This window comes from Corythoichthys intestinalis, chromosome 2 (genome assembly GCF_030265065.1).
Source record: "Corythoichthys intestinalis isolate RoL2023-P3 chromosome 2, ASM3026506v1, whole genome shotgun sequence".
Classification (NCBI taxonomy): Eukaryota; Metazoa; Chordata; class Actinopteri; order Syngnathiformes; family Syngnathidae; genus Corythoichthys; species Corythoichthys intestinalis.
Genome location: NC_080396.1, coordinates 21,346,780 through 21,367,044, shown reverse-complemented (window position 1 = coordinate 21,367,044; position 20,265 = coordinate 21,346,780). Strand labels below are relative to the sequence as shown.

At 40.0% G+C, this 20,265-nt stretch overlaps 1 protein-coding gene across 1 annotated transcript; it reads right to left on the bottom strand.

Moving 5' to 3' along the window:
• Window positions 1-738: 738 nt before the first annotated feature.
• Window positions 739-19,466, bottom strand: tcea2 (transcription elongation factor A (SII), 2). Its single transcript, XM_057818994.1, has 10 exons — window positions 19,259-19,466; window positions 15,278-15,340; window positions 15,062-15,167; window positions 14,609-14,684; window positions 11,241-11,368; window positions 10,630-10,684; window positions 4,598-4,754; window positions 4,381-4,527; window positions 4,214-4,285; window positions 739-836 (listed from the first exon to the last, which is right to left on the bottom strand). Exons 1-10 carry the CDS (start codon window positions 19,457-19,459, stop codon window positions 828-830), a joined length of 1,014 nt encoding a protein of 337 aa, XP_057674977.1. The 5' UTR covers window positions 19,460-19,466; the 3' UTR covers window positions 739-827.
• Window positions 19,467-20,265: the final 799 nt, after the last annotated feature.

Below are 20,265 nucleotides of genomic sequence, written 5' to 3'. Positions count from 1 at the left end.
CCATGTTGACAATTAAAGGCCTTTCTTAAATTTGAAGTAGGAGAACTATTATTATTTTTGATTAACACTTTTTTTGGGGTGGGGGGTTAGCGTTTCCAATGTGGAAGCGTAGCTAGTATGGTCTGATTTTGAGTTTAGCACTTCCAGAAATCCACTACTGTAATACCATATTTTGAACACAACTTAACACTTGATAGTGTAAATTCTTCCCAACCAGCCGGCCCGGTTCTGTCAGAGCCAAGTGACCTCCAGGTTGTGCTCCAAGACATCTTCCTGACATCGTAAAAAAAACTCCAGTACCCGCCTCTTCCCCATGCTCATGTATGGCAAGAAGCTCAGCCGTGTTTCCACAACAAACACAGACAAAGAACTGTCACCTGGTCTCATCCAGTAGTCATCCACTTGCACTTGTCATCAACAAGATTTTTGGTGCTGCTAGTCTGACATCGGACCATTTCATTTCCATTAACTCAACATCAAGTGATTGCAGGAATTGAGGAGCAATTTTATTGGGCACATTTGTCAACAATGCAAAACAAGACAAGAAGAATACATCTTGCAAATCCACAAAGCCCTAATAGCTTAACAACTGGAGGAAATTTTACATGCAACAAACTACTCCATACAAAATTATATTGAGAAAAGAAAAAAAAAAAAAAAAGTTTCCTCCAAATATTCCATCATCTCTTTTTTTTTTTTTTAAATATATCATACATATTTGTATATATTACTATGAGAATGTTACAAAAAAAAAAAAAAAAAGCGACTTCAAATCCAAAATTTGGCCGGTTGCTTTACATCATGGTGGCACAATAAAACAGGACTCCTCAGCAGAACTGAAAAATATAATGTAGAATATTACATATAATTAATATAAAGCAATTATAGATTTTTTTTAAACCACATTCTGTTAACATTTAGAAATGTAACCATTTTTCATTATTAGATATTATTTATCGTATAATTATTGTTAATCTGAATAGCTAGGGGGACATTTTATAGCAGCCCGGTGCAAACAAAATTAATTGACAACCATTGTCTGCCTGCACTGTACTGTACTGACTTACTTTCAACACTGTTAACATGGCAGGTGAAAGTAAGAACTCCATCCTAATCCTTGATTCCCACCAATGAAAAAATATTAGGTAAAATGACTTGACTGATATATATATATATTTTTTTAAACTGAAATGGAAACCATATTACTGTAGCAGAAAGTAGTGTTAGTTGTGTTTCATTGCTCAACATCAAGATCGGTTTCGTTCAAATTTATGAATGATTTAATATCAAATCTTTGAATTTATACTTCATCGCCAAGCTAATACTACACTGATGGGATAGGCTCCAATTCGCATGTGCAAAGTGCTACAGTAAACAAACCGGGGGGATTATGGTGATGAAGGTGGCATTTAATCACACAAAGAGGAATTTAGAGAAGAGTACGTAACATAAGAAATAATGCTTTGGTCTCTGCTGCCACCTGTTGGGGAATATGGCCTTGTCTTATCAATAACTTGTTTTAAAATTGAAAGGACATACAGGGTTCCCTCTTATATCGCGGTTAATGGGGGTAATTAATTCAATTAATTCAATCAATTCAAAATGACAGACATTTTGAATAATATAATTACCTTCGTTTTATGGCTGGGTTGAAACAAAAGCGGTTGCGCGACGTCTGTAAACGGTGGTTTCCAGGGTAAAACGGACAAATTAGAAATAGTTCAGGGGCTTAATGCGCCATGAATCTGCTATGGCAGCATATAGACATACAGCGGGGCAAAAAAGTATTTAGTCAGCCACCAATTGTGCCAGTTCTCCCACTTAAAAAGATGGCAGAGGCCTGTAATTTTCTTCATAGGTGTACCTCAACGATGAGAGACAGAATGAGAAAAAAAAATCCAGATAATCAGTCTGATTTTTAAAAAAAATATTTACAAATTATGATGGAAAATAAGTATTTGGTCAAGAACAAAAGTTCATCTCAGTACTTTGTTATATTCACTTAATTGATAATGACAGAGGTAAAAACGTTTTTTGTAGGCCTTCAAAGATTTTCAGACTATGTTGCAGTTATTTTGGCCCATTCCTCCATGCAGATTTCCTCGAGAGCAGTGATGTTTTGGGGCTGTTGTTGGGCAACATGACTTTTAACTCCCCTCCAAGGATTTCACATATGGTTGAGATCTGGAGACCGTCTAGGCCACTCCAGGACCTTAAAATGCTTCTTACGAAGCCACTGTTTCCTGGCCAATATATTTGGGATCATTGTCATGCTGAAAGACTCAGCCACGTTTCATCTTCAATGCCTTTGCTGATGGAAGGAGGTTTTCACTCAAAATCTCACAATACATGGCCCCATTCATCCTTTCCTTTACACGAATCAGGTGTCCTGGTCCCTTTGCAGAAAAAATTCAGTAAAGCATGATGTTTCCACCCCCATGCTTCACAGTAGGTATGGATACAATTCAGCATTCTTTCACCTTCAAACACAAGAAGTTGTGTTTCTACCAAAAAGTTCAATTTTTTGTTTCATCCGACTATATGACATTCTCCCAGTCCTCTTCTGGATCATCCAAATGCTCTCTATCAATCTTCAGATGGGCCTGGACGTGTACTGGCTTAAGCAGGGGGACACACCTGGCACTGCGGGATTTGAGTTACTGGTGGCGGAGTGTGGTATTGATAGTAGCCTTTATTACTTAGGTCCAAGCTCTACCCAGGTCATTCACGGGCTACCCCCGTGTGATTGTGTGATTTTTGCTCACTGTTCTTAGGGTCATTTTGACCCCACAGGGTGACATCTTGCGGGGAGCGCCAGATCAAGGCGGATGATCAGTGGTCTTGCATGTTTTCCAATTTCTAATAATTGCTCCCACAGTTGATTTCTTCACACCAAATTGCTTACCTATTGCAGATTAAGTCTTCCCAGCAAGATTCAGGTCTAGAATTTTGCTTGTGGTATGTCCTTTGACAGCTCTTTGTTCTTGGCCATAGTGGAGTTTGGAGTGTGACTGTTTGAGGTTGTGGACTGTTGTCTTTTGTACTGAGAATGAGTTCAAACATGTGCCATTAACAGAGGTGAAGGACAGAGAAGCCTCTTAAAGAGGTTACAGCTCTGTAATACCCCTTTCCCACTGAAACTAGTGGGTCAACGCGCGTTTTTCCAAGCCGATGCAACCCGCTAGCAATTGGCATTTGGCACCTTTCCCACTGACAAAAAAAAGCCGTGTCTTTTTATTTTTTTTCCACCCGTCTAACCCCCAACCCCTCCTCAGCCGTGCGTAAGGTTCGTGACAAGTGCGACCGAATTCATTCAGTTCAAGGAAGTAAACAATGCAAAGCAACATGGAAGCTTCCTTTCCGTTTGTGTTCTCTGTTTTCATGCTTTTTACTGCCCTCAAAATGGTCGAAATGTAGCAAAGGATCAACACTCTGCTTGTGCTGAGGCAACGTAGGCGACGTGAATTTTGGCTTGAAATTGAAAGGAGTCGTGTACGTCACAGAAGGAGGAGAAGAGCCTTTGTTTCATCTGTTATGGCTATTGCTAAAGCTGCTACACCGACTGTTCACTGTATGTGGATCCGGGCTAGAGCACATGGTTTTTGTTTTTGTTATGACGCATCACGTACTAGCCTACGTCACCACGTAGATTAGGGTGTTGACTGTTGACCCGGGGTTTTGCTTTCACACTGCATGGCGATCAGAGCCGAGGTGATTTTAACGCGGGTTGCTTGGCGGGTTGATTGACACGAGTCGAAGCGGGTCGCTGCACCTTTCCCACTTCCACCAAAAGCCGATTGTTAGCGGGTTGACACGGGTTTTTTGGCCAGTGGGAAAGAGGTATAAGAGACAGAAATCTTGCTTGTTTGTAAGTGAACAAATACTTCCTTTCCACCATAATTTGCAAATAAATTCTTTAAAAATCAGACAAAGTGATTTTCTGGATTTTTTTTTTATTATTCTGTCTCTCATCGTTGAGGTACACGTATGAAGGAAATTACAGGCCTCTGTCATCTTTTTAAGTGGGAAAACTGGCACGATTGGTGGCTGACTAAATACTTTTTTGCCCCACTGTATTGTATCAAACACAACAGTTGTTTTGGCTTAAAATACAGCATTTTCTTTTAAAGATGGGGGCGAGAGCAGAAACTGCCTTTTCAGTCTTGTCTGTGTTTTCTGCCACATATTTTTTTAATGAATAGGATGCTTTTACCTTCCATCGTTTGCCACAGTCATTACACACCACAAAGGTGGTCATAGGCTCATCCGCACTGCGAGTTTGCACCTTTATAAAAAAAAAAAAAAAAAATTTAAAAGCACACAAAAACGCACAGCTCTAAGGTTTTGCGATTATTATAGTGTGTTCCTGTATAAGAGTACCTGTGTGTAAGTGCAGTTCTTCCCCCGACAATTTTTGCACACAAACATGTCTGTTTTGCTCCCGCTCACTTTGGAAAGCTGATGCTCCCGAATGGACTCCTGGGTTAGAGTCTCTCTGATCTTCTTAAGTTCTTCACTCGCCATCTCCTGCTCGAGCACAAACACATGTACAATAACTCACAGCCGTGACCTAACATTTCCTGAGAGGCAAGCAGACCTCAGAAGTCATAGAGGCAATGCGCCGAGTGGATATGTTTCCACTCAGGACGTTCCGCCGCAGGTCTGGGTTTTTCTGGTCCTTCAGGTTGGAGATTCGACTGCGCAGACGTGCTTTGTACTTAATGTCTGTTGACTTGAAATCCTCAAAGATCTGTGAGCACGGCTGACTGTTAAGAACATCTCACACATTAGGGGACTCCAAGTTTATGATAAAATAGAAATATCTGAGGTTTTGAGGTTGCAAAGAGCACACAAACCTATTTCCACAGGGGACATATAAAGATATGCTCCATTGCTGTCATACTTTCCATTTTTCTTATGTTTGATTTATTAACAGTGTGTCATCCAGTAGTTTGAAATATGTTGTAATAAATGCCACTGGCTTATGAAAATATAACTGGTCTGAGTTGACACACTGCTCAATGTGCCTTGCTAGTATAGGTGTTTAAAAAAAAAAAAAAATCGATTCTGAGATATATCGCGATATTGGGTCACGCGATTCTCCTATCAATTCAAAATACGTCTGTATCGAGCCTTACACTTGTGTTTGGTGAAAATAAACAATTCAGTGGCTGCACTTTTACTCCTGTCCAGTAGTTGGCAGCGTGCAGCAGCATTGCCTTGCAGTCTGCTGAAGTAACAGCAACATTAGACCAATCACAATAGAGATTTGTGTACGTCTGCTGAAGTAACAGCAACATTAGACCAATCAGAATAGAGATTTGTGTACGTCGCTCTCTAGTGGTTGGCTGCCATTACTGGGGTGTTTACACACAATAGCAGCCTAGCTCAGTCAATGTAAACAGTAACATTAGCTGCTGTTGACTGTGTGCTGCAGGCGGCACACCTCAGCAATGGCGGACGGGGTACTTCCGGTCGTTTTGCTTGGATTAGTCCTTTTGTAAATCTGAATTTTTGCTCATTTTGGCTTCTACTACAAAAACGGAGGCATGGAGTATTTAGAATCCTGCATATATGCAGATTTGGACTAAAGCAGGTTTGCACTAAAAAAAGAAATGTTACAATGAAAGCTACAATATGTTGTTCAAACATAAAACATTTTTAAGTGCTGGATGAGGTTTCAAGAATAAATTACTATAAATTAGGGCTGTGAAAATTATCGCATTAACGGGCGGTAAATAATTTTTTTCATTAATCACATTATAATATTTGACGCAATTAACGCACATGCCCTGCTCAAACAGCTTAAAATGACAGCAAAATGTCGTGTCCACTTGTTACTTGTGTTTTTTGTCTCCTTCTGCTGGCGCTTTGGTGCAATTGATTTTATGGGTTTAAGCGCCATGAGCATTGTGTAAATACTGACATCAACAATGTTTATTTTTGATTGAAAATTTTACAAATGTTATTAAAACGAAAACATTAAGAGGGATTTTAATATAAAATTTCTATAACTTGTACTAACATTTATCTTTTAAGAACTACAAGTCTATCCATGGATCGGTTTAACAGTTACAGAATGTTAATGTTAATGCCATCTTGTTGATTTGTTATAATAAACAAATACAGTACTTATGTACAGTATGTTGAAGGTATATATCCGTCTTGTGTCTTATCTTTCCATTCCAACAATAATTTGCAGAAAAATATGGCATATTTTATAGATGGTTTCAATTGCGATTAATTACAATTAATTTTTAAGCTGGGATTAACTCGATTATAAATTTTAACCGTACAGTACTTATGTACAGTATGTTGAAGGTATATATCTGTCTTGTGTCTTATCTTTCCATTCCAACAATAATTTGCAGAAAAATATGGCATATTTTATTGATGGTTTCAATTGCGATTAATTACGAATAATTAATTTTTAAGCGGTGATTAACTTGATTATAAATTTTAACCGTTTGACAGCCCTACTATAAATGTAGTTTAATGCATATGTGGAGATTGAGGGGAGGCAGGCTGAGCAGTACCCCCCCCCCCCCCCCCCCCCGAAAAATGGCCGAAAAATGTCATTGTATGTATGTATGTATGTATGTAATTGACATTTCTATATACATGTAGTCCCCAGGTTATGACTTACCCAACTTACGTGATTTCGACTTTAAGAAGCCGGAGTCTCATCCGTCGTTGTCTCCTTTCTTTTTTTAGTCGCAAGGCAGTGTCTTGTCGGCCATCTCTCAGCATTAATGGTAAGTACAGTATATTAGTCTCTTTTTTTTAGTTATTGATTAAATGGTTGATCTCTAATTGCTACATATATCTGATATTTCATTATATGCGCGGTCTGCTTTCCATTGTTGCACTCGGGACTTGTTTGATTTCATGGCAGCGCTATTTTCTGTTAGTTTCTAGCGTTGCTTTCACATTGGGAAGCGGGGGTGAACGCTAGTTAACATTACAAAGTAGAGAAAGAGTAAACGGCGCAGGCTTGGCGATGCCCCCTGTTAACCTGCTAGCTTGTTAAGCAGCGTTCGTTTTCACCGCTAGAACGGTGCACTAATTGCTGCAGTTCCCTTGTTGAATTTCCCCAAGAGTTGGACCTTATTTCCCTCGGTATTATTGTGTGGCCATTCAGGTATGTTTTTTAGGCAAATACAGTAGGTCTCTGATTTACTTTGTAACATTATTGTACGCGCTGTCATGATTGTATTTTGTAAATGTGTGTTCATAGTTTGATGGTGAAAAATAAATGTCAGTTGTAAGAGCTACTGTGTGATCGATGTTAAGCAAGGGAAGAAATATATCTTATATTTTTGACTCCATTTTATTAATATGACATACAGTATAATACATGTTTTTGGATCGTTATTTTGAGATTAAGGGTACCTAAAGGGTTAAATCCGATTTGCACGGAAATTCGGGCACGCCACCCATTTCCGACTGAGGACCGTGGTCTCTGATTTGGAGGTGGTGATCTTCATCCCGACCACTTCACACTCGGTTGCGAACTGCTCCAGTGACAGGAGATCACGGCTTAGTGAAGCCAACGGCGGCACCACATCATCTGCAAAAAATAGAGATGCTATGCTGGGGCCACCAAACCGGATCCCCTGAACGCTTCGGCTCCGCCTAGAAATTCTGTCCATAAAAATTATGAACAGAATTGGTGACAAAGGGCAGACTTGGCGGAGTCCAACCCTCACTGGGAACGAATTCGACTTAGTGCCGGCAATGCGGACCAAACTGACACCGGTCATACAGCCCTTACCAAGGGGCTCGGTAACCCGTACTCCCGGAGCACCCCCCACAGGACTCGCCGAGGCATACGGTCGAACTCCCATGTACCCTCGAGGACCCTGCCGAGGGTGTAGAGCTGGTCCATTGTTCCACAGCCGGAAAGAAAACCACACTGTTCCTCCTGAATCAGAGATTCGACTTCCCGACGGACCCTCCTCTCCAGCACCCCTTAGTAGACTTTAACAGGCTGAGGAGTGTGATCCCTCTATAATTGGAACACACCCTCGATCCCCCTTCTTAAAAAGGGGGAGCACCAACTGTCCCTGATGTCCACGCAATGTTGTAGAGACGTGTCAGCAAAACAGCCACACAATATCCAGAGGCTTTAGGAACTCCGGGCGGATCTCATCTACCCCGGGGCCTTGCCACCGAGGAGCTTTCCAAACAACGCAGTGACTTCGACCCAGGAGATAGCAGAGCCCACCTCGGAGGGCACAGAATCTGCTTCCTTAGAGGAGGGCGTGTCAGTGGAATTGAGGAGGTCTTAGAAGTATGTAAATGTTTATCCGTGATAATTGTATGTTTTTAAACTGTCCCGTATGCAAGCATCTTGATTCGACAGCATAGCTTTTGTTTTTGACATTTTTTACTAATGATGCACAGATACCGATACTGGTATCGGCAGGGGGCGCCGATCCAGCCCGAAATGGTGGTATCGGTATCGGCGAGTACCAACAAAGACGGCGCCGATACCATTTACCGGTCCATTATTATAACATTTGACCGCAGCTTTTCTTTCCCTCCTGGAGCTCACTACACTCTGTCTCTGCGTTGTGTGATGACACGTGAACACCAAGCAGCTATCGCTATTGGCCTGCTCCAGACCAATGAGAGCGGGCCAATAGCCACTCCTAACCAATGACAAGGCCGCTTTTTCATATGGAGGAAAAACAAACCAGGACAAATGGCGGCGGTCGGGAAGTATTTCAAAATAGAAATCTCGTCGATTAAAATAAATGGCTGCATGCAAGATTTGCGGCCTTACAGTTTCCAGATGTGAAGTTAAATCGGCCAATTTCAATACCTCGAGCCTGATAAAACATTTGAAAACGAAATGTGAACGAACACAAAGAGATTGAGCCTGCAAGAGCAGGACTGGTATCCAGAGGAAGGGCGTTGGACCGCAGCAACAATCTCTGGTCAGTTCACTACGTCTACTTTACTTTTATTGTGTTTTACTGAAAGAAATGCCGCAGTAATTTGGGAACCGTTTCCAAAGTAGGGTTGCCACCTTTCAGAAATAGAAATAAGGGACTCCCCACTCCCAGAAAAAGGAGGCTAATGGAGAGACGAGATGCTGTGGTCAATTATTATTACTTATAATTGTTAGCGTCCGCAAATGCGGAAACAAGGTTGGAACTCGAAGCAGACCACAAGCGGGGGATACGTACAAGGGTTTAATGATTGCAAACAAAAAATAACACGCGATCGCGGGATAGAAGAAATAACAAAAGAAGTCCATGACAGTAGGTCGACGGAGCTCAATACTACAAACTCGAAGGTTAACCAAGATGACAGGCAGCGAGCTAAAAAGCCAAAATAAAAACACTCAAATACCTGCAGAGGGTAGAGCTTACAAACGAGAGCAGAACACTAACAGAAAAAAACCCAATGCTGGGGCGTAACAAGCAAATGTAGCGAGACTATAGTGCGAGACGTCAAATGGCGATCAGCAAGGCAAATATCTTTGAGATCACCAGTGCTTAAATGCTGCGCTGATGAGCCTGCATTGGATTCAGGTGCGACGTCAGGAAAGCCCCCACGACCAGCCCAGCAACAAGACGCAATCTAACCAGCAGCTGAATGTTACAATAATTTCATGAAAGTTGCACTGTTTGGCCTTTGAGAGGTTTAAAAAGGTTTATTCAGTTAATTCTGAGTTTATTATTATGAATTTATTTTTACTTTATTACTGTTGGGCTAGCATTATACATGTTTTATTAATTTCACAAATGTAGCACTATTTTGGCCTTTGAGAGCCAAAGGTTTATTCAACTATTGTCTACTAGGGTTTAGTAGACTATTCACTTTGTACTAGTCTTTTTCCTATTTTGCAAAGGTAAGCAACAGCCTTGATAGCAATGATTTCACATCCAATTATGTAGCTCTTTGGAAAAAAAAATATATATACAGTACTGTGCAAAAGTTTTAGGCAGGACTCCTGCCTAAAACTTTTGCACAGTACTGTATATATTCATTCATTCATTCATTCATTTTCCATGCCGCTTTTTCCTCATGAGGGTCGCGGAGGTGCTGGAGCCTATCCCAGCTAACTACGGGCAGTAGGCAGGGGACACCCTGAACTGGTTGCCAGCCAATCGCAGGGCACAAGGAGACATACAACCATTCACGCACACACTCATACCTACGGACAATTTAGTGTTCAATCATCCTACATTGAATGTTTTTGGGATGTGGGAGGAAACCCACGCAGGCACGAGGAGAACATGCAAACTCCACACAGGAAGGCCGAAGCCCAGGATTGAACCCTTGATCTCAGAACTGTGAGGCAGACGTGCTAACAGCTCAGCCACTGTGCCGCCACTGCGTGTATTATATATATATATATATATATATATATATATGAATGGGGTGGTATCGGTATGGTATCGGTATCGGCTGATACTGCACAGCCAGGTATCGGTATCGGGGCCAAAAAATGGTATCGGTGCAACACTATTTTTTACGAAGGGTAATTAAATTCACTTTGAACTACTGGACATCCCAATTGCAGCTACTAGCTACTCTATCTACACCACAGCTGTTTAATACATATTTTGCTGTTATAAATATAACCAAGTCAATGGATTCAAGGAAAGGATATGTTCCTCAATTTGCGCCGCAAGCAGGCTGCAGTCAACTCCAAAGGTCTTGTAGTCATCTGGAACATAGAACAGTTGTTGTAAACAAATTTAACACTCAAATTTCGCTGCCTTTTACCATTGCATAGTTATTCCATCCAAAACAATGAATCAGGGAACAGACACCTTTTTGCCAGCAATTCCTGGTGTGACATCACAACCAGAATTGATTATCAGGCCTTGATTTCTTGTGCTGCGCTAGGTAGTACATGTTGACAGAATGACAGAAAAGACACAGAACAACAACAAAAGAAATCTATAGCTCGTTCTGTTGCGACATCAACCTCTGTTTGGCACTTTTTTTAGTGAGTGGGATAAAAGCAGCTGAGAAAGGAAGACTAATTAGAATCTCCTTTCATTGTCAAGCCTTTTCAGACACTTTTTGATGGATCTGTATCAAAAATACGGTCTTCTGGCATTTTATATCACCTTTTTCTTCCACTTTCCTGGCATTTTGCTCCTTGTTTTTTTGCAATTACAAAATGTATTCTTTTTTTAATTTGTATATGCACAATCCATTGTATAACATGCTAACAATATTACAAATGAAATTTTGCAAGTAAGATTGGTCCTCACCAGCAGTTTGCAGGGCACCCACCAGCAACTCTCGACATTTATTCCGAACATGGTCTGTGGTGAGGGGTATGGCTGGGAAGGACATAACCAGAGAAGGCGCGGCAGCAGGGGACTTCACTGCAGTTGTGCTGTTGTTGAAAAATTTCATGAAAACAACATAAGCAAGCAATGACCACTATCACACGGGTCCAGATTGTGTCCCAAAATATGTGCCGTAACTGCTTGATTTGCACTGCATGACAAAGTGACAGTTATTTTATATGGATTTGATGGACTTTGGTTTTGACAACAATTACAGCAAGTGTTAGTAGAGCCTAAATACAACAGATGCATACAACGTTCCGGGTTCAGTCCAGCTACGGCAAAAAAATAGCGCCGGAGCCAATCCGTTCCCATTATATCCTGTTGCTCAACGTATACCGGACGCGTCAGTGCTCCGGATTGACTGTAGACCATCTCCGGCGTACCGCAGCCTGCCGGATGGTTTAGGCTATTTTCTATTTTCGCCGGAGACGCATTCGACAAAATGGGCAGAGCCAGGCCTGGAGTCAACAGCCCAGTTGCCTATTCACCATTAAACAGCAGCGAAAATGGACGAAGAACGCGCCATCATGATCATGGAGGTGGAAAGTCACAATTTATGATGCAGCAGATCATTATTATAAGGACAACTTTAAAAAGGAAGCTGCATGTGTACTATGATGTTTTTCTGGCAATGATATCAAACACACAACCTGCTGACTACTTTGTTTTTTATTAACACACGGCGCTAACAACACTTCCTCAACTTGTGGCTCTCGGCAGCGTGTCTCTTTCTCACTCTGTGTCACATGAACAAAACAAGATCACTGTTGCATGCGCTTCAGGGTGCCTCGGAAAACCTCCAATCAGAATATTACACATGGAACGCCATAGCAGAAGCTATGAGGGGAAAGTGAGTTTTTATGCAAGTTGTGTAATTTAAAACAGTAATTACATATTACAGAATGGTCGGGTGTCACAAACGCAACTAAACATCATTAGTCGATGTGGTAGGCTATACAGACTAGACATACAAAAAGAGCGGGGGAAAAAAATGCAGTATATCTGGGAGTGTTTGCACTGCAGAAATTCTCGTGCCCAGCGCACAGACAATGTTGGTTTGTATACAGAGTCGAGAGGGGAAAAGTACAAAAGAGAATAAACAGACGCCTACAAGTTTCGACCTGGTGGTCTATTCACGACGTTTCTTTCCTACATTTTACTTGACTTTTCATAGAAAAACCAACAGTTTGCGCTGCAGTGATGCGACACCAATTCCAAGTACGCAGTTTTTTAGTTCGTGTAGGATATAATTCGCTATCCATTTTATAAATATTTCAGATTATTTAACAGTTGTTTAAAAGAGCTCTATGAGATGTTATGTGCCATAAATTTTAAAATGTGCACAAAGATATACAGTTGTGGTCAAAAGTTTACATACACTTGGGAAGAACATAATGTCATGGCTCTCTCGAGTTTCCAGTTATTTCTACAACTCTGATTTTTCTCTGATAGAGTGATTGGAACAGATACTTTGTCACAAAAAACATTCATGAAGTTTGGTTCTTTTATGACTTTATTATGGGTGAACAGAAAAAAGTGATCAAATCTGCTGGGTCAAAAATATACATACAGCAGCGCTAATATTTGGTAACATGTCCCTTGGCCATTTTCACTTCAATTAGGCGCTTTTGGTAGCCATCCACAAGCTTCTGGCAAGCTTCTGGTTGAATCTTTGACCACTCCTCTTGACAGAATTGGTGCAGTTCAGTTAAATTTGATGGCTTTCTGACATGGACTTGTTTCTTCAGCAATGTCCACAAGTTGTCAATGGGGTTTAAGTCAGGACTTGGGAAGGCCATTCGAAAACCTTAATTCTAGCGTGATTTAGCCATCCCATTACCACTTTTGATGTGTGTCTGGGGTCATTGTCCTGTTGGAACACCCAACTGCGCCGAAGACCCAATCTTCGGGCTGATGACTTTAGAATTTGAAGAAAATCCTCCTTCTTCATTATCCCATTTACTCTCAGCAAAACAGCCCCACAGCATAATGCTACCACCACCGTGCTTGACGGTAGGCATGGTGTACTTGGGGTTAAAGGCCTCACCTTTTCTCCTCCAAACATATTGCTGGGCATTGTGGCCAAACAGCTCGATTTTTGTTTCGTCTGACCACAGAACTTTCCTCCAGAAGGTCTTATCTTTGTCCATGTGATCAGCAGCAAACTTCAGTTGAGCCTTAAGGTGCCACTTTTGGAGCAAGGGCTTCCTTCTTGCACGGCAGCCTCTCAGTCCATGGAGATGCAAAACACGCTTGACTGTGGACACTGACACCTGTGTTCCAGCAGCTTCTAATTCTTGGCAGATCTGCTTTTTGGTGATTCTGGGTTGAATCTTTACCCTCCTGACCAAATTTCTCTCAGCAGCAGGTGATAGCTTGCGTTTTCTTCCTAAACATGGCAGTAACAAAACAGTGCCATGCACTTTATACTTACAAACAATTGTTTGCACTGTTGGTCTTGGGACCTGGAGCTGCTTTGAAATGTCTCCAAGTGACTTTCCTGACTTGTTCAAGTCAATGATTCGGTTTTTTTAGATCCATGTATGTATATTTTTGACCCAGCAGATTTGATCACTTTTTTCTGTTAACCCATAATAAAGTCATAAAAGAACCAAACTTCATGAATGTTTTTTGTGACAAAGAAGTATCTGTTCCAATCACTCTATCGAAGAAAACCCAGAGTTGTAGAAATAACTGGAAACTCAAAAGCCATGACATTATGTTCTAAAGCGCTTTGAGCGCCTTGAAAAAAGGTGGAAAAGCGCTATATAAGTATAACACCATTTACCATTCACAAGTGTATGTAAACTTTTGACCACAACTGTAAGCCCACCGACACAACCAGGGGCATAATAAGCCCTCGCCCCCCCTAGCCCCCACACATGGAGCCCTGATTTCAACATGATGCAGTCAATCTGGAATTAAGAGACAGACACAACTAAAATACCAATATGCAAGGAAAAATGTGCTCTCTCTGCTTCTCTGATGAGTACAGACTCCGTTGTGTTTGTCGTTGTTTTAAATGCCTCATTATCGTACGCAATCACGCGAGAGCTCACGAGGGGAAGGAGTTGCCGGACTGCAGCCGTGCGCAGCGGGTATGATTTGCCTGTTTATGACGTACTGCGTGGCACGCAGTCAACACAGAGCCGGACCGGACCCGGAACGATGATGCATCTGGTGTTTTTGGCCCCTTACCCTTAGCTAATGAAGTTTGAATCTCTAACATCAAGTATTATCCTGTGCAAGAAGACTTTACACAGTAAGCATAAGAGTAGAAACACCTTTTCTCACTACTGCACGAGTCCTTGGATGTCATACTAGCAGGGGAGCCGTCATTTTTCTGTGATTTAGATCCATCTGACACAACCACAAAAAACAATACAATAAAGCTTCACCTTCTTATAAATGCGGAGATGTAAAAATTTTAAACAAATACATTGAAACCTAAAAACTGGAATGCTTTAAATTACTAAACTAATATTATTTAAAGACTAAAATTAAATACTGGACTGTCTCAGGAAATTAGAATACACAATATTCTAATTTTTTGAGACAGTCCTGTGTATATATACAGGACTGTCTCAGGAAATTAGAATACACAATATTCTAATTTCCTGAGACAGTCCAGTACATGTTTCATGATTTGCAATGTTTCAATTAACCAAATATTTAATGCGACATTAATAAGGAGTCACAGAAAGCAATGCCAGTCCAATTAACTCAAAAATACAGACCTATTAATTTCTTCCAGGACTTGATGAGCGTTTTTGCCAGAGTCTGTACTTCCTGGTCAGAACTTTGCTTCCTCACAGCATTTACTGACATTCCGACTCTGGTGGACTGGACAAATGACATTTCATAATATATGTTATAGCATTTGGTTCGCTCTCAAAAATCTATTTGCACTAAAACAATTATAAGGAGTCATTAGGAATAAAATTCTAATTAACCTGAAGCGTTTCCAAAGACATTGTCATGTTCTTCAACTCCCTTAGCAGGTCCAGTGCTCCATCCTGCAATACAACATTTTGGACATTAAATTCAACATATCACCTTCATATAGTGCATTTTAGATTGCTGGAAATACAGATATAATTAAATAAAAAATAATAATTAAGTAATTTGCTGATGTGTAAGTATAGGCACAATAATCTGACCCTCACATTTACGATCACGGCAAAAACTTGGCTTTTTCAACATCAAAAAGCCCACTTCATTTCCAATGGTAAAACATTTCAAATTTCAAAATGTATCTTGTTGTACATTTAATATACAGTATATGATTATATCGATATATTTTTTGCCAATAATGTAATGTTCTACCAAAATTTGACAAAAACATCCCCATTTTCTGTACTTCCAAAGTGCCAATTCATTTCAATTGGGGAAAAAATGAACTGCCCCAAAATCTACAGGAAGTGACGAATGATGTGGAAATGACCCAGAAATGCCCTAAAATCAAGGAAAAAAAGCTCTCTCCCAGACACCCCTGAAAAATGTTGAACAACATAAAAGCGCAAGAGTTGAAAAACCGCAACAAAAGGTAAATAAAATCCTGTGAAAAGAGTGGGGGAAAAAATGCAACCAGAAAAATATGCCAAAATGCCTGGGAAAAAACAGTGCAAAACCCAGAAAAACTGCAAAAATTATACAAAAAAAAGTTAAAATCACGAAAAATAAAAAGTCATGAAAAACTAGGGCAATTGTCCCCAACATTTTTTGCACCACAGACCGATGTGATGTGGGCCTTTTTTTTTTTTCACGGACCGGCAATGTTTGGCAGAAAATTAAAGTAAATATGAAACTACACGACGGTGCTAAAAGCGAATATTAGGTGCAGGGAAAATGTAACTCACCATACGCTAAATCAACCTTTTTTTAACAGTGGCCTCTTCTAAAACTTGACGACAAATGTCCTTGGTCGCAGGCATAAGGAGTTCCTCTCCAATCGTGAAAGGTTCCTTGGCTTTAGCAATATGATTCGCCACAAGGTATGATGCTCTCAGTGCATTTGCTTTTGTTGCCTCGTTTGCTTTTAGCTACATATTATGCAGAACAGACTTGGCTGTAAGCTCCTCTTCTGGCTCAGCAGGTGGCCTTTTCCCCGTAAAAAGCTGTCGCCGCCCTCAGCACACAGCGAACAGCAGATAACATTACTGTTTACATTGACTGACGCTGGGCTGCCAAAGGTGTGCAAACACCCCAGTAATGGCGGCCAACAACTAGAGGGCGACGGACAGAAATCTCTACTCGGATTGGTGAAGAGGCACAGGCCAGATTGCGGTCGTTAACAAATTATTTGTTATTTCTCTGCCGCCCAGTAGCAAATGTGCCACAGATTGGTACCAGTCCCCAACCTATTGGTTGCTAATGCACGCCAGCGTCACATACTCTTGTCGTTAAAACAGTCCATTCTTTTAAAATTGTTCTTTTGCAGTGGCATGTAACATTTTTGTTTTTGATGAAATCTTATGAAGCTTTTGGGAAGCTTTGTCAGTGTCACATTAGCAGCTGAGAGCCATGTCATGGCAAATTTTGGATATCCATTCTTTAATTTATGTATAATTATCCATGACTATACTTAAATGACTCTTCCGTCGTGGCAGCAAGGGTCTTCTCTTAACAATAAGTTGGTATGTACCTGAAATTAAGAGCCTATGGAGCTAACTAGCTAAGGGTGCGTTTGGAGAATAGAATACAGGTAGTCCCCAGGTTACCAACAAGTTTTGTTCCTACGTTGGCAACTTAACCGGAAAATCCGCGTAAATCGGAATTAAAACTTTAAGTACCCCTAAATCGCAAAATAACTATACAAAAAGTCCAATGTAATGTATTTTGTTTAATGATGGAGAATACACTGCCCTCTGGTGGCAGCGTTGGGTCTGGCCGTACTGTCGCCTTGTAGGACTAAGCAGCAGACTCATCTGACATGGATAAAGGAGAGCTGCACTCTGGTTTGGACCACATCAAGTTGTAAGTTGTTTCAGCTAATATATGTTTGTGTATACGTACACCGTAGTGCACTGGTGTCAAACTGACTCCATAAAGGGCCAAGTGGGTGCAGGTTTTCTTTCCAACCAATGAAGAGGACACCTTTTGACCAAGCTGATCTCTTACATGGGTAATCAGTTAAACTTTGTCAGGTGCTGCTTGTTTCAACAGAAAATTTATTGGTTAAACTGTTTGCGCTGTATCGGTTGGAACAAAATCCAGCACCCACTTGGCCCTTTGTGGAACTGGTTTGACACCTATGCCGTAGTGTATCTACTACACAAATCAACAATCCTTGATTGCAGGTCTTCAGACAGCTCTTTAGACCGAGCCATGGTGCATATCAGACAATGCTTCTCATCAAGACATTTTTTTTTTTTTACTAGGTGTGTGTTTTATAGTGGGCAGGGCAGCTTTAAACCACTCATCAGTGATTGGGCACACACCTGACTTGAATTGTTTGGTAAAAAATGGTTTCAATTGCTCTTCAAGTCTCCTTAGGTAGAGGGTTTACTGACTTATTTTCCCCCATTCTATCATTATTTGCAAACTATCCTCATTAAAATATGAAACCTATAAATGTTTGGGCGGTTTTACTTAAAGCAAAGTTTTTTCATCTGTGTGATTTTGACAAAGATCAAAACACATTTGATGGTGATTTTATGCAGAAATGTGAGAAATTCCAAAAGGTTCAGATACTTTTTCATACCACTGAAGGTCATTTAGATTGCCTTCCCATATGTTATAAGGCTAGAATTGACCCTACCATTATTAAGTGAATTATTTTCACTATGTTCAGATTTACATTTAGCACTTTTCACTTGCTTAATATGCCGGTCTATTTTTTTCCCCTTTCAAAAGCATGTTTGATAACTTGCATTTATTTAAAATGTAATGATTTATTTTCTACATTATTTATTTTAAAAATGTTATTTGCATCTTATGCAGATGTTTTTCTCAGATAATCATACATTAATCATAATCGAGGTGAAAAGCTTTCATTTTTTTGTTGAGTTTGGTTGTGCATGTGGATGAAAGCAATAGTTTTTTACCTGAAGGAAGGCTCCATTTTTATTTATTTTTGTTATACGCTAAGAATTTTTTTTCCCAGTTATATTTAACTTATTTATTTAGACAGACAAGGTTGAGTGGACTTAAGACAAACGTTTCTTTTTAGCAATCCTAGTTAAGAGATTATTAACAAGTTTGTATTTATTTTGTGTTATTTTGTGTGTGTTAATATAATTTTATGTTCAAATACTGCAATTTCAATTTGTTAATAAAATCCAGACATTTATTCTGTAAGTTTTCCAAATGCATCTTTAGTAGTTTTTTTTTAAAACAAAGGTTTAAATCGAACGGTGTATCACCTGAACCGATACATGTGATTTATTTTTGCATTTATCATTTAGCCTATCAATTAATTAGGTTCCTATTTGTGAGAAATGTAGCCTTGACCCCCGTTCACCCACTCTGTTTGGTCTCATTAATGTCCCGTCCCCAGCAAAAAGTGTAAATGCAGGTTATGCCGTTATATCGTCCCTACCAATGTTTAGACCAAACTTACGTCCTTGTATTCAACCATACTTTATTTACTACTTATATGATTGATAAAATAAATAAATAAATAAATAAATAAATTTAGTCAACGAACTATTGACATTTCCAATTTTTTAAAAAGCCGCCTTTTTTATTTATTTATTTGTTTATTTTAAATCTGGTTTTACATATCTGTGTATTTTATTGAAGTAAATAAACTTGATTTTCTTTTGGGTATAAATTGATCCAGGTGCAAGTGATTAATGCACGGGGTTTCTGACCAATCACAGCTTTGATTTAGCTCCCTATGTGACAAGTGTTTTTGCTTCCCTAAGCAGATGCTGACGTCAGCTTTGAATTTTGGGGGGAAGGTGTTGGGGGGGCGCTGGATACCGACTCACCGTGTTGTTCTTATGAACCATCTTGTCAAGTTTTCTGCCGATACGTTCCACTTGTTGGTTCTCGGCCATGTTGAGAGGACGACCAACTCCAGTGGTTTCATGTGAACGATGAGAACGTGTGTCCACGGCGTCTCCTCTTTTGGCTGGCCGGGTGCCTCCTCGCCCCCAGCTGCGGTTTTGTCGTATAAGCACCAGCGGCATGATGGGAGTTGTAGTTTATTTCCGGCTTCTGCCAGCGACTCGCCTGTTTTCTTTTTAACGTCTGCTCGGTTTGAAGTCAAATTTATTAAATTACCACAACTGCCTGTACAAGTGCCAGTAGTGTCATTATTGTTTTTACAAATGCCTATTGTTACGAGTTGCGTTTTTGTGACGTTATTAATGTGACGAGCGCGTTTAGGATTTGCGCATACTCGCTATATCCGCTGGATGTCAGTGTTAACACTTTTCTGATTGTGAATCGAATCACTGTACAAAATGCATACAGTACATCAATTGTTTAGTTTTTTTGAGGTGGTGAAATGTGCTAAATCATTTTTTCCCCAAATGGATTTCATTTGGATGAAGTTCAATATTGATGAATCAAGGTTCATGGGTTTGTAAATTAAGATGTAGAAATGTTTGAGAAGTTTTATACAGATTTTTTTTTTTTTTTTTTTTTTTTTTGCATGTGGCGGAAAACACAGACAAGACTGAAAAAGCAGTTTCTGCTCTTGCACACCACTTTAAAAGTGCTGTATTTGAAGCGAAAACAACTCTTGTGTTTGATAGTACAACATGTCTATATGCTGCCATAGCAGATTCATGGCGCATGAAGCCCCCAAACTATTTTAATTTGTCCGTTTTACCCTGAAAACCCCCGTTTACAGACATCGCGCAACTGCTTTTGTTTCAACCCAGCCATAAAACAAAGGTAATCAATTATATTTATTATTCAAAATGTCTGTCGTTTTTATCTTATAATCATTAATTGATGTCTCATATTTCATTTAAAAAAAAAAAAAAAC